Source organism: Micropterus dolomieu, linkage group LG10, assembly GCF_021292245.1.
Source record: "Micropterus dolomieu isolate WLL.071019.BEF.003 ecotype Adirondacks linkage group LG10, ASM2129224v1, whole genome shotgun sequence".
NCBI lineage: Eukaryota > Metazoa > Chordata > Actinopteri > Centrarchiformes > Centrarchidae > Micropterus > Micropterus dolomieu.
The window spans coordinates 1403058-1424617 of NC_060159.1; the positions used below are offsets into that span (position 1 = coordinate 1403058).

Sequence of the window (21560 nt, forward strand, 5' to 3'; positions counted from 1 at the left end):
CCGTTTGCGAGAACCATTGTGGTGTGATGGGGCGAGAGTGCCATTAGCTTCCACGGTTTCCAGTAGTTGTTTTGCAACAGTCTTTTCAATTACTTTTGAGACAAAAGGCGCTTTTACACTGCCTTATTTTTCAGGATAATTCCGCCAATTTGCGCTGTATGAAAGGTACCGAGCCGGAAATGGGGGTTAGATTTCATCGCTCTTTCAAAAATCATCAAGGCCATAGGATATACGTGCATGTGTGACACAGAGTGACAGACACACAGGGGAGAGCACAGTGCTCTCTGCTGGACATGACTGAAGGATCCGTCTCTCGGTTTCTTTTTAATTGTCATTAATCAGCTGTTTCAAACACAGATAGCAATATATCTGCTATTAGCTCATATCAGTCGACACAGCGATTTATCGGTCTGGCTCGACTGGAAAACAATCCTTTCATACACTTACAAGGTATCATGTGCTTTATTATGTACAACATTTTAATTGATCATTTCTATGGTAAAAAGAATATTTTGCACTTCTCTGAAACCAGGTGCTCCATCACTGACCTTCACTATTGCACCCGTTGCTTGCAATGTAGGTAATATTAAAGTTAAAGGTTGGTTTTGATAAAAAGCACCACAGAATGAGGACTGTGGATTTTGTCCCCAATCTACTACAGTGTACTAATAATTACTCTTTCAACGCACATAGGGCATGAGAGTGTGTGTTAAGATAGACTTGTCTTGTAAAGGACAGAGTAGTGATGGCTGACCTTGTCCAGGCTGGTTGGAGACCAGCAGGAGGTGGCAGTGGAAGCTGAGCAGCATGGCCAGGCGGCTGTGGAACTCTCCCAGGGTGGAGCCCTCCATAAAGGCCTGGAGGGTGGAGGACAAAGAGGACAGGGAGAGGTGCTCCACCTCCTCATCTGGAGAGGACAGAAAGACAAGAAGTCCTAGCAGTATTCATAATTTTCCTAACTACAGTTTGTGTCTGCAAAACTGATTTAATTCTTTCATTCTCAGACATATCAAGATTGACGTTTTCACTCAGCCAAGTAAAGAACACACCCAGAGCCATTGTGTATGTACCTGTATTAGCATCTGTCCTCTGTTCCTCCAGATATCTCTCTACTAGCTGGTAGATAGAGAACCAGTGTTTGGTTGATTTCTCAGTGTGCCGCTTCATTGCGTTGTCCAGACTGCTTGACCAGCAACTACATGCACCACACAAGAATGACAGGACACATTAATATTCTGCACACCAGAGCAGGAAATAGCTTTCTTATTCTTATATCCTGGGTGAGAAAAACAGGACAAGTTGAGGATTCCAGTTTTCTAAAAAGTACTTTTGTGTCCTCAGTCTGAAAGAGGGCATGGAGGGAAAACCTACTATACTTTTCTATATTCTGTTGGTTTTAACATGTGCTTCCCGGCTACACTGCCCGTGAATAACAGGACGACAGGCGACACAGAGCGCACATTCGAAACACAAGATGCAGAGAACTTTCTTAACACACTGGGATGGCAACGGTCAGAATGCGCTTCCTTTACATGGCCATAATTTATTCTACCCAGGATTGAGTAAGTTTCTTACAACATAAGACTTTAAAATGTTTTAATGCAGACTATGTAATTGATATGTATGTTAATGCAACCATGTTAACTAACTGATTTATTCTTGTTTTGCAATATCTGGTTCTTTGTTTGGTTTTGTAAAAGTTGTCTTTTTTTCCATCTAAAAAGTAGCACAAGCTGCTGGATGGATTTGAGCTCTCTGTGTCTTACTTGAGCTCCAGTTTGCGCCACTGGATAATGAGCTGGGTGACTGGTTCAAGTTCCTTCCGCAGAGAGACTGAGCGGCTGGCGTTATTCTCCCAGTCCTGATGAGAACAGACGTGACAAGAAATCACACAGAGCTCACCTCTGTGCAACACGCTAACATTTCAGAAACTACAACTGGCAGATTTTTGGTATTTTTACTTGATAGATTAAGATGGTTATTAAAATGTTATTGATCTCTCTTCTACCAGCACTACATGGAATTCTGAAACACACTAATGTTGCCATGCATAGCACGTGAGGTATCCTGCTGACAGCTCACCTGTGCTTTACTGAGCAGGATCTCCAGACCATTGAGGAACTTGGCCAGTGGACTGGCCAGGCTAAAGGCCATGATCCTCTCCATCACCACAGTCAGCTAGAAAACAACACAGAGGCAGGATTACACATTATAGCAACCAAGACCAAAGTCACACAACTTATCTGAAGAGTCCATACTAAAGCAAGGAGCAGGAGACAACATAATTTGTCTACAGGCCACAGGCGCAATCACATGGAATATTTTACTGCTTTTCCACACTGTGTATAGATGGTATAACTTTACACTTCTAGATGGATGTCAGTTTGGCAGATACACAGTAGATAGTAATACAGTTTTTAATTTGAGTTTATGTCTACTTAACACCAGTGTTATGCTTTTTGTGGATGAAGGTTTGGAAGATTTATCAGTACCTGTCCTGATTAAATACACCAACCTGCTAACAAATGGTAACTGACCTGTTCCAGAGCCGGGTGCTCCGGCCACTCCTGCAGTCTCTGCTTCACTGCCACACTCAGCTGCTCCAGGACAGGAAGACAGAGCCGGGCCTCGCTCACGTTGGGCTGCTGGTAGAAGTCATAAGGTCCTTCTGAGGTGACGGCCAAACCATCGGGACCGCTCGAGCCCTGCACAGTGTTCTGGAGGAGGGCAGAGAGCAGCAGTTCACTGCCTGTGAGCTGCTGGTCCAGTTCAGCATCTGAGGGGAGGACACAGGAGTCATTATCCACTTTGCATCTGCAAACAATGATGATTACAAGATGACATGTCTGCTGTGCTGCTACAAAATGATGAAAAATGTTCCTGTTGCACATGAGTGACAGCAAACAAGGACACTGACCAATCAGATGATAGAAGCGTGACATCACAGGAGTAGCGATCTGATAGGAGGAAATCAGGGCTTTGATGTGTTCTCTACTGTTGTTGGCTGGAACTGTGCTCTGGTACCACAGGGATCTGGCATATCCCAGACACAGACGCTGGTGAACCTGGACCACTGTATTCATGGCAGCTGGAGATGGGAAGCTGCTCTTACAGGACTCGTCCTGGGCTTTCTCTTCCTCAAGTCCTGAGTCTGCTGGACCCTCCAGACTTGCTTGGGACATGATGTCTGCAAAGTCCTGATGAGGTATGGACACATACAGTGAGCTAGTATTTATAAAGACACTTGAATGTTTTTTGTCAAGACAGTACAATTTTTGTCCCTTCAGTGGCTGAAGAGATGGTTGGCCATGTCTAAATGTAGGTCTTTGGTCTAAATGAAAACAACCAAGTCTTTTACTGTATCTGATGTTTCCGGATTGATATTCCTGCTGCATTTTATTTATGAGCTATTTAGCCCAGCTCCAGCCATGGTCATTCCAAAATGTAAACTTCCAGCAGGGACCTGAGGAGGAAATTTCCATCCATAGAATCTGAAATTTTGATGAGGGATACTTTCTACAAATACATTTTTAGCCCCACCACTGTCCATCATCAGTATGTCTTTCTAGATGTGAGTTGTTTAACACATCTAGATGTAAGTACCAGGAAATAAAAGCTGAAATTCTGAACTCTTGTCTCATACTCATCTTTTGATCTTAAACCCAAATGTCTTCAGTGAACAACAAAAACAAAGGAATTTGCCTCACCGTTCCAATACTTTCGGAGAGGACTCTAACATGTCAGTTAAATACTTTGATTTTGATTTTAATTATGGTACTGTGATTAGGCCAGTCTGTTGACACTTCACCAAGGTCTGACCAGTGCCTGCTTATTTAAATGATCATGTTTATCATTACGAAAGATGAGACGGATGGACTCAGGTGCACTGTCATCTTAACACTATATTTGAATACCTTGTTGAACTGAGGGAATTGACACCTGAAGTCCCTCTCCTCCTGCTCATCCTCTGTCAGTCCTGAGCCATGTAGTCGACTGCGGTTGCGGTACAGACTGGCCTCCAGCTGCTCTCGCTCTCGCTTCAGTCTCTCCTGCTCGTCCCACTCGTTCACCAGAGCCTGAGATACATCATGTTACAGTCAGCACAGCAACAGCATGCATTTAATCTAGAAAGTTTGACAAAAATGTTCATTCTTGTTGAAAAGAGTCAAAAGTTAACCCAGACATCAAGGGCTCTAGGTGTAAACTGAAGCTCTGACCTGACAGATGTGTCTGAAGAGGCTGCGTGCCTCAGGACTGAACTCTCCTGTGCTCAGGGTGTGGCACTGCACATACAGCAGAGCATTCAGGAGCAGCGTGGAGGACTGGGGGACCACATGCTCGGAGTCCTGCTGCTGGGGTAGAAGCTTCACCAGGCAGCGCAGAACGTCCATGCAAGTCCTGGAGCAGAGGAAGTCTGCGCGGGCCAGGTAGGACGGCAGGCTGGAGGACAGGGAGGGGAACGCCAGCAGGCAGGACACAAACTTGGGCAGACCAGGTACTGGCGTGAGCGAGGCGGCCACCTGAGAGGCCACCAGCCTCATGCCGTGCTGGAGCTGGAGGATCCCGATCCGCAACGGCCCGACCACATCGGGGTACAGGGGATATTCCTCCAGCAGTCTCTGGCAGAAGCGCTGCTGGGAGTTCTGCCACACAGCCTCCTCCTTCAGCAGGCCCTGGACTGCCGACCTAGACTTGGAGGAGCCCTGCAGGGCCTTCAGCAGGTGGGACAGCAGGTCTTCCACAGCTGATGCCTGACCGATGCTGCAGAGGTAGTGCTGCAGCTCCTGGAAGAGGCGACCGTACTGGGGTTCATGAGGTCGACAGGCCTGCTTCCTGGAGAGCTCAGCTATCTGCTCCTTCACCTGCTGCATGCGGATCCACAGATACCTAACAAGAAGTCAGAAACAAGTGCTTAAAGGATAGCTTCAGATATCACTGGAATCATTCCTCAGCTGTGGTGGAGTACAGGAATGCACGCACACACCCCACAATTCTCAATTCTCATCCCTGTCTATTTAATGTGTTCATTTAAATGTTAATGTGCATGAGCAAAATAAACTAAACGTTCTCATTTTTAAGTTGTATTCTGCCAAAAGTTCTCAGTTGAAAAAGCAAGCCATGTGACCTTGCGGCTGGTTCTGACCTGATTCGAGGATGCTGGAAGCCATCAGTGGTGCTGCTCTCCTCCAGCTCTGCTCCGGTCATTAGCTGAGATGACAGGCTGCGTCCCCTCCACTCCTCCTGCAGCAGAGCCAGCTGCAACACACATGCCAATCCAACCATCAATTAAGCATCGTCTAGTGACCACCTCCCTGCGTGCATCACATCCAAATCTAAATACATACCTAATACTGGAGTTCTGAGGCAGGACTGTTTTTCAGTTTCAGCTATATAGCAGATAAACCTTTATAACTTATAATTCCACGACAGAATGTATTGGCTAAGAGCCATTCTGGTCAGGATTGTTGATAATAATCAATCAGATCTGGAAGTACTTACTGCAGAAATGCTTTTTAGAAAAGTAAAAGGTAGTCAAAGGCAAAAGATGGTCATTTTTTCTACATAAATAAAATGAACTGTGTGCCTTGGATGGGATGAATGAGTTGCTGACCTCCTGCTGAGCGTAGTTGAGTTTGTAGGCCCTCTTCACAGCTGGGTCAAAGATGGTCTGTGGGGTCCACACTTTGATCTGCATCAGGCCCATGTTGACCCAGAACACTCCGGAGCGGGCCAGCTGGTTGGAGCCTTGGACTTTGCTTTGGACGTACTGCTGCAGGCAGTTGATGCAGGCCTCCACCAGGCCATCAGGGAGCCGATTGGGGGGCAGGAAGTCTCTGAAGACCGTCTGGATCTCCTGGGCAGCTATCAGAGGGTCAGGGTCCTCCACCAGGCTCTCACAGCTCTCCATGTAGCCCTCCTGCAGGCTAGGAGGCAGCAGGTCAGCCATGCTCTGAAGCTGCCGACGCAGAACCGCACCCTGGAGCCTGAAGTCTGTGCCCCTGTGGTGGAACGGGGGTGATTAGTAAGTTGAAAAATAATAAATGCTAGTGAAGAACATTTTTAATGTTTTAATCTACCTGAACTCAGCCAGTGCATGGATGGCCATATTGTCCCACAACACAGCAGACACATCCTGCAGCTGCTGGATCCTCTCCTTCCACTCCCCCAGGGTGACATGGGAAAGAGACAGGAGGGCTGCCCCTGACGGCTCCCACTGACCTCCAGTCTCACTGCTGCTGAGCACTCCCAGCATGCAACGAGACCACACTGCTTTACTCAGCAAGGGTGGACCCTGAAAAACACATGCACATGTATGAAAACACAGACTCATATTAGACTGATTTTAATCCAGTAACAACAACAGGAGTTTGTAAAGGCCAGTACCATGTTGTCTGCTCCGTGGTGCAGCTTTGGAGCTAGCTGGGTCTCAGGTCTCAGTGGGTCCCATTTCAGCCAGCGGTCAGGGTCTGAGGTCACACTGCTGGTCCATAGGGCAGCTAAAGCCTCTGATAGCAGCTCACACCACACAAACTGCAGCTCCTCAGCCGGCTGGAGGGGAGAACAATCATGAGCGGGGGGGGTTACATGGCCATCTTAGACCCCTAGGCCACCTGAATTGTTTTTAATCCACAGTTTGAAATGTATCAAATCTGAAGTTGGCTGCAACTACGGCTGTACCCAAATCAGATTTTTCTAAATTTGCAATGAGTCAGAAATTTGGGCAGATGCTTCCTCACAAAGAATTCTTAAATTACATCTTCTTCTCACTCACTGAAAAGCTCAAAATCTGAGTGTAAATCATTTTAATAAAGTTTAACTGCTGGACACATGATGTCCACTCTTAGTGTCTGTGACATGAAGGCTTGAAGTTTCCACAGCACACTTGTGTAATTGGCAAATTGGACCATAAACTCTGTACATCCCAGCATAAATCAAACATCAACAGAATGACAATAAGCAAAACACATTTTTGGAGTAGAAGGGGACTTTTATATCGTTACTGAAACCTTATTCTACTGACCCTGTCACTGCTGAGCAGGAACCACAGCGGCTGGAGCTGGCTGACGTTCATCGGTGTGGACTGGAGGCAGTAGCGCAGGTGTCTGGAGAGTTCTTGACGTATGCTGTCCTCCGCCTCCTGGTCACTGCAAATCGACAGGAAGAGTTCACTGAACAGTCCAACTGTTTCAAGATCTGTCCCCATAAATCATTTTGTTTTGTTGAGGAGGGAATGATGTTTTACCCAGGAGAAAGAGCCAGGTGCAGCAGGTCAGTGCTGAGTCGCAGCTGGTTGAGTACAGCCAGTTTCTCCATCAGGGGCCAGAGCTGAGCCCTGCGGCTGAGCTGCTGTAGCTCCTCTCTGGCAAGTTGGACTCTGTCTCCTGGCTCCTCACCCTCAGACAAGGAGCACACTTCCAGGAGATCTCTGGAGGTCATCTGACGCTGCTGTTGCTCCACGCTCGACATCAACCTCACTAACACTCCTGATAGGAGAATACAGCAGGACATTCACATACTGACATTGGATTTTCCTCTGAGGTGATAGAAGACAAAACGTTTTAATGCCCCATCCAGACTGCAATGTTCATTACACCCCACAATGAGAAATTTTGGACGGGACAAACAATACAATGATCATTTAGGTAGTATTCTTCATGCCTGAACAGCAGGACTCAAAGCTGCAGTGTGAAGCTCTTTTTTTTAAATTCTCGTTATGTTTGTGAACAAAACTTGCAGACAAATGGAGAGGAACACCCACTCATCAGCAGGTGGCATTCATCAAGCTAAAAAATGTTTGTGCAGTTAAAGAGCGAGTGACTGGTCCAACAGTTATGTCACGATGTACTGACACACCCTGGAGTACATCTGTACATCACTGCAGCTGGGTGAACACCACAGGAAGTTAAAAGTGCTTGATCTCATCTGTATGAGGAAAACCTCCTGGGAGAGGTTCAGGAAAAGAATATGAAAACGTTCTTGCATGAGGTTTGTGAAGATTCATCCAGGTCATAGTTATCCAAAGAAGGTTAAAGTCAAGGGCAACTGGACTTGGTTGAAGATACTGGAAGTTGTTTCGTGGTAGGGAAACAAAACTATTCAACCAAGTCCAGCTGCCCTTGACTTTAACCTTTTGGAGTTCTTGCATGAGGCCCCCGTGACTTGTTTAAACCGATATGGTGAAGAGCACAGCTCAGAAGAGAAGAAAATCCAGAATGTTCTCAGGAAACTTTACACTGGATTTTCAGATTTCTTGTGTACAAGAAAAACATTTTGGCCTGATGGCGGCGCTAGAAAGTATTCACACTATGAGGACCAAGGAGAAGTTTGATGTCTGATGATAGTCTTTGGTGATCTTTAGGAGCCTTTTTATACCAAATGTGTGGTGAAGTACCAGCAAATGTTGGGATATCTTATGCTGGACTCATATGCAGGAATTAGACAGACCTGCCAACACAGCACACTTGCTGTATAAAAAGTATTTCTGTGACACAAGCTCACCAGACTTCTGTGGATCCAGCTGGTTGTTCGCCAGAAGAACGAGGCCCCAGGCTTCTAGCAGACTCTCTTTGATGTCCAAACCAAGCCCAGAACCCTGAAGTCGGACCAGCTCCTGCCTCCAAGGACCCGTGGTGCCGTCCAGCCTTAGATCACTTACATCCAGGGCTTTACTCAGGAGCTTGAGCCGAGACGCACAATCAGCCACTGAGTCCAACTGGGGAATAAGGTGGATGTGATTCAGATCAGCTCAGAAAAGACATTACACTAATCAACACTTTCTTAATTTTTTGGACAACCATTTTAGACAAGATAGAAAAGACCACAAAAAGTAACAGTAAAAGAACAAGTGATAATGAGTAAATATCTGCTAAGAGGCCTGACAGTGAAGCAGTCCAGACCTTGAATGGCAGAGCTTTCCCAAGGGTTTTCTGGATGCCTTTCAGAGCTGTGGCTACAGACACCGGGGTGGACAGAACAGTCTGGATGGCTGTAGAGACCGCTTGCAGCTCCTGGTACCCTCTGTCACAGTCACAAGTGTTAGTAAATGAAAATATATTAACTGTAGGCAATGTAAAATAAAATTCCTGTATCACTACTGACCAAAATATTGTACAAGAGAAGAAAGTCATCTTTGCAACCATTTTAGAGCAAATTTATATACAGAAAAAACATAATTACAAATGTAGTCAATGAAAACAATGTCATGTGTCGAAAAGTAGTGTGGAGGGAAAAAAGCATTTACTCGAATGTGGCTTCTGTGTCTCCCAGCAGAAGCAGGGGCAGTCGGAGGATGAGGTGTTTCTGCACCCACTGCCAGTGCAGAGACAGCACGGAGATGCCCTGAGAGTCAGCTGGCAGCGTGCTGCAGACATCCCAGAAACGGTCGAGCCACTGCAGCAGCTGCAGGATCTGTATACACCACAGCAAGGCCAAGTTTGAATTTCATAAGAACCCTGTTTAACCTCTGAGGAGAGGAACGATGGGCCTGGCTTGTTAAGCCTGCCCTGAGAAGTGAGATAAAGTGACATATAGATAGAGACAGTTATGAGGTACAAGTTTTTTTTCCCTTGTGTGATACTTTACCATCCCTACATTTTAATACTTAATATACATTTTTTTAAGAATGGTTAAATAAATATATAATGTTCCAGCCCCCCCGTAAAATGACAAAGGGATGAAGTGCGTGTGTTCTGACCTCAAACATGATGTGGTCTGAGATGTAGGGCTGCCCGTTCTGCACAGCCTGCAGGGTGAATGAGTCCCACAGATCAAAGAAGGTCCGCAGATGCATCAGCACTGGGTGGGGCAGGTGACCAATGTCCACCATCCCTGTGAGGGGGAGAAAATACACCAATCAGCCATAACATTATGACCCCCTGGCCAAGACAACACCTTGAACTTGTGTTCCTCAAACCATTCCTGAACCATTTTTGCTTTGTGGCAGGGTGCATCATCCAGCTGAAAGAGGCCACTGCCATCAGGGAATAATGTTTCCATGAAAAGGTGTACATGGTTTGCAACAGTGCTTAGGTAGAGCTACGTGTCAGAGTAACATCCACATGAACGCCAGGACTCAAGGTTTCCCAGTAGAACAAAGCATCACACTGCCTCTGCCAGCTTGCCTTCTTCAAATAATGCAACTTGGTGCCATGTGTTTCCCAGGTATGCCACGCACAAGCACCCAGCCATCCATGTGATGTTAAAGAAAACATGATTCATCAGACCAGGCTGCCTTTTTCCATTGCTCTGTGGTCCAGCTCTGCAGTTACGCAGACAATACGCAACAAAGTGCCATCCACTGTGTGTTCTGACACCTTTCTATTAGAACCAGCAATAACATTTCCAGCAAGTTTACTTACAGTAGCTCGTCTATTGGAGGGGCACATGGGCCCGCCTTAGCTCCCTACATGCATCAGTGAGCCTTGGCTGCCCTTGACCCCGTCGCTGGTTCACCGCTTTTCCTTCTTTGGACCACTTTTGATAGGCACTGACCACTGCAGACCGGTACCACCCCACAACAGCTGCAGTTTTTGAGATGCTCTGACCCAGAGTTCTAGCCAGCACAGTTTGGCCCTTGTCAAAGTCACTCAAATCCTTACACTTGCCCATTTTTCCTGCTTCTAACACATCAACTTTGAGGACAAAATGTTCACTTGCTGCCTAATATATCCCATCCACTGATGGGTGCCATGGTAACAAGATAATCAGTGTTATTCACTTCACCTGTCAGTGGTCAGAATGTTGGTGCTGATCGGTGTACATGCGGCTCTAACCTAGTCATACACCATGCAGTGTAGATCAGTGGGAAGACATTTTTGTTTTGTTTGGAACTGCAAGTGGTACTCTGTTATGCAGATGGGTGACTGGTACCATGAATTGTGCTATTGCATGAGTTATGCTTCTATCAATTCATAATTTCTCAAAGTGTGCTGTGCATACCTTTGCTGAAGGCTGTGGCTATTCTCAGGGCAGAGTTCTGAGCAGACATGTTGATAGCACAGGTGCAGATGACAGACCTCTCCTCTCTGTCCATCATCAGAACAATCCTAACAAACACACACAAGAAATGTTTTTATCTTTTACTTTATGGTTCATACTTTTAATACAAGATTACTGTGCATGGAGAAAACAGATTATGTTTTTTTTATTTCCAACAATTCATGAGCCCTTCAGTCAAGATAATTTTTTACATTTTCAGACATTTTAGAATGACACTACGTATCACAGCTGAACCCTAACCCTCCAGCATTATTAACATTGACGGTTCTGTTAATGTTATACATTGACTGTGTCATGGCTATAAATAAGCACAAAATGGCCTGCACACAATAAGTGCACGACAACAGTGGTCTGCCTACAATATATGGGGAAATCTTCAAACTGTTTTTATCAAACTTAATAGCCTGGCAGGGTATTTGCACCATGGCCAACCACAATTACTGTATGTTACACTGCAGATTGCAGGACTACACCATGTGCTGCAGGCCATCTTGCCAACAACTAAGCAACAGTTTTATACATTAGGGAAAACCTTTAAAATTTTGTAGTAATGAAAAAAAAATGGAGTTTTCATGGTTGACTCACGGTTTCTAAAAAGGATCGAGACAAAAGGTACACGTATTTGTTAGCCTTCCACTTATAAATGTACATATGCTGATCTACTGCAGTCGTTTTGGAAAGTGTATGTGCAATGTGCCAAAGCCTTACTCTGCACATGGCCAAGTAGGATAAAATTGACGGGCACTGGTCCTACTGTACCTGTTGGCGACTGCGTTCAGTGCATCCAGAAACTCCGTGTATCTTTCCTCGTCCTCAAAGTTGCACTTGTTAGCTAAAATATCCAGGTATTGCTTGTTCCATCGCATGTCCACCAGAATCCTGTATTCATCTGGCGACATAACAAAGATTGGTTAATACTCCTTGACAACGGCAGCAGTAGGTTGTAATACAAGTAAAACAAATGTGTGACGTGTAAATCTTAATCAGCTTTAACGTGGAATGTGGTGAAAATCATGGAGTTGCTGACAAGAAAAACTTTAAATTGTGATAATACCAAACATGACCGCTAACGCAATCAACATCATCTACACCAATAGAAAAGATCACTAAGCTAAGTCATGAACTCCATATTGTGTATTACATCACAGAATTAAGAAAAAAGCATATTGTTCAATCCCTTATTATATTATCTTGTGGAAACAACACAACTGATTCACTAAATACCTTCACTTGCATTAAGCATACCTTGAAACTAGCATGAACAATACTTTACCTTTATGACTGTTTTAATGTTTGAATTCAACTTTTAGACTTTTTTGTTATACATAAAACATATTTATAGTTTTAGGTAATGCTTTTAATATTCTGGGCAGGGATTACAGGTGCAGTATCATTTAACAGAAGAACAAGACAACAAAAAAAGTTTACCTATGCTGTGAGGCTGGAGCAACTCGGCTAGTGACTTGCCCTTGGAAGCAAGTTTGCTAGCAAACACAGCCTTCAGAGCCCTGTTTCCTGCCTCCACCTGGACCAGAGCTGAATCTGGAAAAATCAAGAACCACCCTTTTTACTGTCTGCATGTCTGCATTGTGATTATGATATAAACTGTAAAACATGTGGACAGATCCCTCTGAACTAAGGGATCATGGTCCTGTGAAGCCCGTGTCTCAAATATTTGCAGTTTGACAAAAACATGTTCTACTGTTACGGCATGTGAATACATTGTTTCAGAGGAGTCTGAAACCATGTACTTCAAACTCTAAGATGTTCTGGTGCTGTGAGTGTGTGTGTAGAGGAACAAACCAGGGGCATATTTGTAGGACTTCCCCAGGTGTGAGAGCCAGCTGCTGCGGAGGATCCAGTCTCCATGAGAGGCTCTCTCTGTGAGCTGTCTCACTGCTGTGGGGATCAGCCTCAGAGCATCTCCTTCTGCCAAATCCACCACCCCACCAGAAAACACTAGGCCTTCATGGACACCACTGCTCTGCAACGCCTTCTGCAGGTCACTCAGACTCAGTGGGCGATTACTGTGAACACAATTGGTGTAATTATTCTTAATTATAGTACGCTTGTTCTTTTCCGCTGCAGACTCATGTGATTGTGTTGTTCTTACCGTTTGTCCTGCAGACTGAGGGTGTTCAGGCAAAATAAGAGGACCTGTCCATCTCGGAGGACAGCGGAGAAACAGGAATCCTCCGTGGAGAGGAGGGCAGAGGGGAAGCCATCAGGCCAAACTCCAGCACACAGCAACCCACTGCCCCAGTCCTCTGTGTCCAGGATGGCCAAGTGCTGCTCAATCACCTGCTGGGCTTGCTGGAGGGGCAACAATGCAATGGTTTTTTATTCTCACTAGATTTCTTTATGCTAGAAGAATAGTAAAAAATATTAGGATATGCCGTGGAGAACATGAATATCAGCTTCAAATCTGGCAAAATTAGATCGACTGGTTAAGACAAAGTTATGTGCCATCCCGATATTAAATTGTGATACAAGATTTGGGCTACATTAGGCCGTCACCTGGACTGAGATAGACCAAAAAGAGGAATTTAATATCAAAGCTCTGTAAAATGTGATCCAGTGGCACTATACAGTTGGGACTGCATTGATACCTTTTGGCTGGCAGTGCAGCGCTGGCAGAGTGAGTAGGCCTCTCCACAGGCATGCTGCAGGGCGCTGGGTAAATCTACACCTCTCTGCAGCTGGCAGGCCAGCAGGGTGGCAGCATGGAGGAGGGAGGACACTGATGAGGCTGGGGAATCTGAAAGACAGATTAAATGAACTGTGCAGACTGACTGACTAACAGCATTATTTATTTGTTGTTGTTTTTCAGTGCTTACCCCAGATGGCAGATTTGATGCTTTTATGTATTTCAATCAGCAGATCACACACACAGTCCCCGGTCACCCCTGCGGTGTGAAGCAGGGTTTTCAGGTCCAGTGTGTCCCAGCAGACCCCTTCATGTTCCCCTGGGATGTAAACCTCCACCCCTCTGTTCCTCATGGCTCTGGAGAGCTCTCCGTGCACATGGTCCATGGTCAGGAACAACCTGCACAGCCACACACATCAGCTGAGCATGGACCTCAACAAACAGTGATCAAGGTCTAATTCTGAGTAATACCTGAAGTTCGGATGTGGGGTGATTTTGGGGGTCTTCCCATCTATGACTCCACGCTCGTTGATGGTGAGAGATCCACCAGGCTCCAGCAGAGCGTTGAGGCGATCCAGGACAGAGGCACTAAGCACATAATAAGTGGTCAGTGCAATGTTTCTCTACATCTACAGCTCCCATCACTTCTTATTTCAAAACGTTTCTGGGAATACCTGTCTAATGCTGAAACTTCTAGCAGTGGACTTTTGCTTTGATTTGTTAAAGCCAATATCAGAATGTTATAATATTTTCCCAAACATCTCTACACACAAGAATTACCTGATGGTCTTGACTGGTTAACTAAATGTAGGGTTTTTTGGGAGCAAAATCCCAATTGAAAAGTGTTTTTACAAATAGACCAACAAGCACACAAATACACATATAAGACTTTCCTTACCTGCAGAAGTTGACATTGTCCATTAGCAGCCAGTCACCAGCCTGCAGGGCCTGGACCAGCATACCATCCAACCACTCGAAGCCTCCATTTGTCCAGCCGTCCTCCAGCTGAGCCAGGCGTTCCTTTAGCAGCGTAAAGTCCATCTGCAGCTTGGACATGTCTGGACGACAAACCCAAGCATGTTACAACACTGGGAACACATTCTTAACACGCTATATTTACAAGACAAAATCAATAAAAATAAGAAAACACATTACCAGTGAACACTTTGAGCTTGGTGTTGAGTTTCTGCAGGAGCAGGATGATGACCTCCAGCTTGTTCAGTGCCTCAGAGTTGACGGTACCCCCAGTTCTTTGCAGTCCTTCCTCCTTCAGCCAGTGACAGAACAGACCCCAGGTCTGCAGCAGGAACTCTGTGTCCTGGATGCCAACATCCAGTGACATCAAGCCACGCCTTATTACCATGGCAACTATGTAGTCCACACTCTCCAGTACTTGTTGCCACGGCCGCATGATATCCACCTGGAGTGAAAAAAAAAGTGCAGAGAGATGCGGTGTGATGTATTCAGCCAATAAAAGAGGCTTGGCAAACTAGGTCCTGAGTTCTGGGTTACCTGTTCAAAGCCTCCCAGCAGCTCTGTGGTGTCCATGGCACTGTTCATGGCCATGACCCTGAGGCGGTGTCCTGTCAGCAGAGCCAGCAGCCTCACCAGGCTGGTCTTTCCGCTGGCTGTGGGGCCGACCAGTATGGTCATCCAGCCCATCTCCACACACTTCATCAGGGACTCCAGGGGCCGTAGCGCCTGGTGTGTGATCATCAGTGGGGGGTCCAGAGCCACAGGGGCTCCGCCACTGCGCTGCAGGACTGAGAAGCCCACCTACACGGGCAATCCAGGGAGAAAAAATACTTAACTTTTTCTGTACCATTTAAAAAAAATTCAGCTGAAGAACAGGGTGAGGTTTCATTGCTTTTACAAACCTGCAGGTTGAGTGGAGTGATGTGGAACTGTCTGGAGCCGCTGTAAGGCTCAAAGTCCTCCCCAAACACTTTCCTGAACACGGACAGCACCTGATTGGGACACGGAGTTCAAAGACTAAACAGTGTTTTATCTCAAAAACTGTGGAAAAATGCTTTCCAAACGGGCCAGTAACAATACACAGAAAAGGAAAGGTAGCTACCAAATGCAAGAAAAGAGTGAATTTAATCCATTCAATGTAAACACAAATACACACAGTTGTCCTTGTGCACAGACACTTCTGCATTTGATATGTTAACCTACTCGTCTACAGAGGCATTTCCTTTAATTTAATTTGTCCCGTGTTGGTATATACAGTACATTCCAAGTCACGTAATAACCATAGTAATGGCCAAGTACACTCCCCTGTGGGACACCATTAATCAAAGGTGAACCTCTAGAACTCTGGACTTTGAACCCCACTCTCTGAAATCTATATGTTGCATATGTAGCATGTAGGGGTACAACATGCACCAAAGATCCCTGGCTGGAAGTAAACCAGCAACATTGCAGGTATGTGGCATGAGTAGTAATCATTTAGCTGCCAAGGCACTCCAATAACATGAAATGTTCATTTGTAGTTCAATTAGAATCCTTCCACAAAACCTCTCAACGAGCATTTCACCAACACATACAGTAAAGTGCAACAGCAAGACCATAAAAAACAGGCTGTTAAGTATAACAGACACTAGTCCTTTAAATATATGATTTAATTCATTGATACACTGATAAAGTTTCTTGTGGAACCTTAAGTAAAGCAAAGTTGGTGAAGAGGTGTACCTGAGCCTTGTCAGCCTCCGTTCTCATCCTGTCAGCATACACCAAGGCTACATGTTGGCCTGGGTTGAAAAATCCCGGGGACTGGTCCGCCTGCATCAGTTGACACCAGCGGAACATGTCGCGCAGGTTGAACTCCCAGGGGCTTCCTTTTTGACCCCACCGCCGCTCCACACACACCTCCTGGACAAGCTATAAAGGCAGGAAACTTACTAAACGCTTTAAAACATGTGCCTGGTCTTCAGTTGGCTAATTCAGCATACGAAGTCCTCCAGATGACAGTCTAAGTTATACAAAAGTAAGGGAAGAGAAACCTACCCTGTTACTGAACTCCACCATTTTAGCAACAATTTCCTTATCAATGCTGGGGAAAATGGAGTCTCCTATGAACTCCATGTCTTTGTTCGTGAGCTGGTCCACAAAAACCTGAGAACACAGAGGTAAGTCAGATTTTATGAACAGGGATGAAAAAGAATCAAAAGAAATGAAATGATAGAGTCGGGGTGATGTCAGATTCGTGCACAAATTATAGTCAGATGTATTTTCTAAAACTACAAATCTTTTCTACACAAACATCTTCTGCATTTTATTGACTAACATGATAAGACAACCATAAGATACCCATACATTTGTTTCCAACAAATTAGTTGGTCCCGGTTTTCCTGAGATATCCCACTGGGATCCCTTGATCTTTAGAGTACTTCCCCACATCTCAGTGTGACAGGTAAACGGTTGTGTTGTTCACATTTAACAATTCTAGGGTTAACATAATTTCTCGCTAACTAACAACTATTTTCATTATTGATTGCTCTGCAGATGTTTAGCACTTAACTTTAACACTTGTTATTTAGTTTATAATGACAATACAGAGAATAGCAGAAAATTATAATATTTGAAATTCTGCAACCAGAGAATCTTTGGACTCTTTGCTTGAAAATAACCGAAACGAATCATTACTGACTAATGGTTTCAGCTCTAAACAATTCATTACCTAAACAGAATATTGTTTTAAAGACCATCATCATGACTCACTTTTTTGTATCCGTGTGCTGAGTAAAAAATGCTGCTACAGAATGTGAAGATTTATCTGTATTTATGTTGAATGTGTTCAATTAAACTGTGCTGACATGCAAGACTATTTTAAATTCCATGATAAATTAATCCATAGGCAATAGCCTCTGTTCTTACTGAAGCTTGTCTTTTTAATATAATTATTTGTTTTGTGTATTTTTTGTCTGCAAACTGGAGGTCATCATCCTCCTCCTGCAGAAACTCACCACCAAGCTCAAAGTGTTCACTGGTAATGGCCAAGTACGGCCACATCATTGCAAATAAGATCTCTGACCTCAGGAGATCTTCACTGACGAAATAAAAGGTTCAATAAAGCAAGAAAATGCCCAAACTCCGTAAATGTAATGAACTATCAATCAAATTATTAGGAAATCAATTTTCCAAACCAATACATATATACATAAATAGATGAGTGAATAAAGTAGAAATAATTAAACAAAGCAAAGAAGCTACAAATAGAGAAAAAAAACAAAGACCAGCAAAGTTAGTAATATAACCTGTAATACATCTTTTCCGTACCTGAGTGAATCTGTTGAGGAAGGACTTGGGCAGTCCCTTACGCCCGCCGCCTTGAGTAAAGGGGTTCTGGCAGCCAAAGATCTTGGTCTTCTCCTGCTGAACCTGGAAACTCATGCCCAGTTCAGGTATGTAGATCTCTGCTCGGTGATCAAAGCAGGCATTCAAACCCTCCAGCACTGACTGAGAGGCCAGGTTCAGCTGTCAGTAAGATGAACAAGACAAGTCAGTTTAACACCGCAGATTATATTACAGCATCAGCAGACTACTATCTGTAAAGGAAAAACAAGCCACAAGACTAGTGTCCAAAACTTACCTCATCCAGGACCACCCAGTGACCCGCCTTCAAAGCAGCCAAAAGGGGGCCATCACGCCATGAAAACTCTCCCCCCTTCCCTCCCTCTACAGGGAGATCTGTCCCAAACAAATCAGCAACATCCTGCCAGAGAGTACACGTCATCAGCACCAGAGCCTTGCAGTCTTTGAAGTTCATTCAGGAACACAATGGAGACCTTCTGAGCGTTCATAGAAAGCTTACCGTCTGCTCCGACAGGTTGATTCTGACCAGGTGGTTCCCAGAAGCTTTTGCCAGAGCTGCCACCAGACTGGTCTTTCCTACACCAGGTGAGCCCTCCAGCAGCACAGGCCTCTGCAGCTTCAGTGCCCGCAGAAGCCTCTGGGCATTCACAGCAGTAGTGCCTGCTGCGATAGCGTAGTCTGACAGGTTTCGGCTCTCAGTCTGAGGCCCTGTGTGGACATTAGGTAATGAGCCATTTCATTCAAGCACAAGAACGGAAAGGTAACTGTGTGTAAACATTACTAAAGAAGTATGAACTGTTTACATTTCCACGTAGAATTTGATTTGGCAGTGTAATAGCTTCACTCTCTGTAATCACAGGGATATGAGGCTGGAAAAGTTGAGGTTTTTCTTAGCGTACTACAAATTACTTAACTTAACACAGACATCTCTGTGTGACAGGGAAGCCAAGAGCATCACTAAATAGCACTTAAACTGACGTTAAACCATCTGTCTATCAGGTACGCTCAGAAGACAGCATAAGACCATTGAAAGCAAAGGTTATCAAGTTAATATGAGGATTACACGGTCTGAGTTACGTAAAATCAAAGTAACATATGTTTTTGCACAGAACAAGGACTGAGAATTTTCTCCCTCATCTCTTATAATGAAAACACATTAGGATGGGATATTTTGATGGCCAGTATTAACAAGAGGAATGAGTACAGCAAAAACTCTTTGAGTATATGTAAGCACGTGACTATTTGTTTTAAAAACAGACTTGAAATGTGAACCTATCCTTTACATTAAAAAGGACAGTGAAGCATCATCACATTCTCCTGAGGACATCCTGGATCTGCGTAATAATTGTGGTGATACCTGAACAAGAAGTTGGAATTGTGTCACATCACCACTTAATATAACACATTTGCATAGGGCTGTGCAATATGATGATATATATTGTTTGACGACAGCAAAAGGTCTATTGTTTAAAATTATGCTCTATTGTTTATTTCGTTGTGTCGAAACACTTTACGAGGGGACGACGCTTTGCACCGCGGTGAAGTTATGTTGGATATTCAACAGACATCTGTCTATTCAACGTAAATCTAATATCCAACTTCAAACTCACTTCACCGCAGTCCGTTCTTCCACACTTGCCGTTGTTGCAGGAAAGAAATTTGCATTCAGAACAAACAGATGATATTTGAGATGATAGCAGTGGCAAGAACAGATGGGATCTTCAGGGATTCACACAAGGTTGGAAAGTTTGTTGGAGGAAAACTTGTAGATGTTTGGTCGATCAAAATAACAAGGAGTAGGATTTTAACAGTAGCTTTTAATGACTTGCCCACAGACATTCAGCTTCCTTTTTAGGTCACCAAGACGTGCTGTTGTTGTGACGTTAGCTATAGCAACAGGAGAACTGTATCGCTGTCTGGAGCTGCTGAGCTGGGACCATCTCATCCTCTCATAATTACTTTCCAGCAGCAAGTAGCAACAATTTGCTAACCCACAACCTAGCTAACATTAGTTAGTTGTCCTTGTTCACTCTATATCATGGTATTTGTCCAGGTGTTGGATTTCTCCAGAATAGCTTACCCCACCTTTATGATGCAGAGAAAAATCATAGTTCGTAATATTTAATTTAATTTACAAAACATGTTCAATATCGGGATATATATCATTATTGGGATATGAAATGACCTATATTGGGATATGAGATTTTAGTCATATCGCACAACCCTACATTTGCACAGAATTTAGTATGAAAAATCTGGAGCTCGTTCCTGACATGCATACCAAATCTGGTGTCATTTAGAGAATGTATTGGTTAACTGTAGCTAAAATGTTATCAATACAGAATAATGTGTGACAGTGCCACCACAGTGGGTGTCATTTGACATTGTAATCCTGAGGTAACTGGAAAAAATGTATAAAAGTACATAAATGACGATTTTCTACCATCAGGTCCCAAAGAATGAACTGGCAACAATTTTGTCTAAAATAGAAAAACAAATCATAGACAAGTTTGCAAGGGTTCTGGGTTTTGCATTTGTCATGCAATTGCTACAACATATTAGAGGCAGACATGGGCAGGGGATCAACCAATAGATGCAGCTCTATATAAGGAATGTGTTGAAGCGAAGAATTTGAATGTGCTATCAGGGTTAGCGAAGTGTGAACAAAAACATGAGGAGCAGAGGATATAGATAAGAACACAGCCTGTTATCAATCTGTTTGGAATCAGTGAAGTCCATACCCAAGGCAATGTAGAAGGGGTCAATGCCAAAGAAATCTTCGCCCCACTGGGGTTGCCGCAGTAGGCTGCTGTCATAGACTCTGAGGGCGTCCAGCATCTCCTGATCCAGCTCCGTCATCTGGCTCAGCCGCTGTTGCAGGAAGCCTAGGCATAGCCGGCGTGCCAGAAAGGCATTGTCTGAACAGGACACAGTGGTGCCTGCAAGAAAAGGGAGTCTCGGATCACATTTTTTAAACTCCTCTTTGAGTGAAAGATTCTCAGTGAAACTAAAAATAAGTCATCAGCTCACCAGAGCCAATGCCGTCTATGTAGACCAGACATGCGGCGTGGATGAAGGCGGTAACAGTGTCCAGTCTGAGGTCCCACTCTGCTTCTTCTTCATCTTCCAGGGCTCCCATGGTCATGAAGCCGTCTTCGTCCCGCTCACACACAGTGCTCAGGAAGTTTACCCATGACAGGATGTCTCTGACGCTAAGGATGCAGCGCCGGCCAAAGTCCTGCTGGGTCAGCCACTCGATGAAGTCCAGCATCAGCTCTGCAATATCGCCGCCTGAATTTGAGTCCAGAGACACAACACCCGTAACACTTTCTACATTAGTGTTTTGTACATGTCATCTTATCTAATATTTATATCAGAATATAGCAGCTTTAACATCTTTTTATATTATGTTGGCACGAAGACTATGGTAAGGTGGATGTTAGCAGTCAGACTGTGAACAGGCACATAGTGAACACTGGCACTGGTAGTGAAACCTAAACCTAGGCTGGCTACACTTTGCACCATGATGGCTAGCGTGGCAAAAAACTAGAAATGAATATGGGACAACAAGAACAGATCGACAGGTCTTTATAGCCGG

General features: G+C 44.5%; 1 protein-coding gene and 1 long non-coding RNA gene across 3 annotated transcripts in view; one reads left to right on the forward strand and one right to left on the reverse strand.

The window, feature by feature from the left end:
• The window catches only part of mdn1 (midasin AAA ATPase 1), a 67949-nt gene that overhangs the window by 20166 nt on the left and 26223 nt on the right, over window positions 1-21560 (reverse strand). For both annotated transcript variants that reach the window (XM_046060146.1, XM_046060145.1), the window contains exons 34-70: window positions 20993-21253; window positions 20704-20901; window positions 18462-18670; window positions 18240-18362; window positions 17927-18124; window positions 16655-16762; window positions 16340-16528; window positions 15523-15612; window positions 15158-15421; window positions 14801-15065; window positions 14544-14703; window positions 14117-14233; window positions 13836-14044; window positions 13608-13756; window positions 13112-13311; window positions 12802-13025; window positions 12427-12540; window positions 11758-11887; window positions 10939-11045; window positions 9695-9828; window positions 9242-9408; window positions 8898-9018; window positions 8500-8713; window positions 7244-7484; window positions 7022-7145; window positions 6385-6549; window positions 6078-6292; window positions 5612-5999; window positions 5144-5256; window positions 4218-4887; window positions 3915-4076; window positions 2918-3197; window positions 2538-2776; window positions 2083-2178; window positions 1767-1861; window positions 1071-1195; window positions 755-907 (exon numbers count right to left, since the gene is read on the reverse strand). In XM_046060146.1, the coding sequence (XP_045916102.1) occupies window positions 755-907; window positions 1071-1195; window positions 1767-1861; window positions 2083-2178; window positions 2538-2776; window positions 2918-3197; window positions 3915-4076; window positions 4218-4887; window positions 5144-5256; window positions 5612-5999; window positions 6078-6292; window positions 6385-6549; window positions 7022-7145; window positions 7244-7484; window positions 8500-8713; window positions 8898-9018; window positions 9242-9408; window positions 9695-9828; window positions 10939-11045; window positions 11758-11887; window positions 12427-12540; window positions 12802-13025; window positions 13112-13311; window positions 13608-13756; window positions 13836-14044; window positions 14117-14233; window positions 14544-14703; window positions 14801-15065; window positions 15158-15421; window positions 15523-15612; window positions 16340-16528; window positions 16655-16762; window positions 17927-18124; window positions 18240-18362; window positions 18462-18670; window positions 20704-20901; window positions 20993-21253 (7017 nt within the window). The remainder of the gene's footprint in view (window positions 1-754; window positions 908-1070; window positions 1196-1766; window positions 1862-2082; window positions 2179-2537; window positions 2777-2917; window positions 3198-3914; window positions 4077-4217; window positions 4888-5143; window positions 5257-5611; window positions 6000-6077; window positions 6293-6384; window positions 6550-7021; window positions 7146-7243; window positions 7485-8499; window positions 8714-8897; window positions 9019-9241; window positions 9409-9694; window positions 9829-10938; window positions 11046-11757; window positions 11888-12426; window positions 12541-12801; window positions 13026-13111; window positions 13312-13607; window positions 13757-13835; window positions 14045-14116; window positions 14234-14543; window positions 14704-14800; window positions 15066-15157; window positions 15422-15522; window positions 15613-16339; window positions 16529-16654; window positions 16763-17926; window positions 18125-18239; window positions 18363-18461; window positions 18671-20703; window positions 20902-20992; window positions 21254-21560) is intronic.
• LOC123977456 lies at window positions 3019-3629 on the forward strand. Its single transcript, XR_006826678.1, has 2 exons — window positions 3019-3205; window positions 3288-3629. It is a non-coding gene; the product is annotated as an uncharacterized LOC123977456 (long non-coding RNA).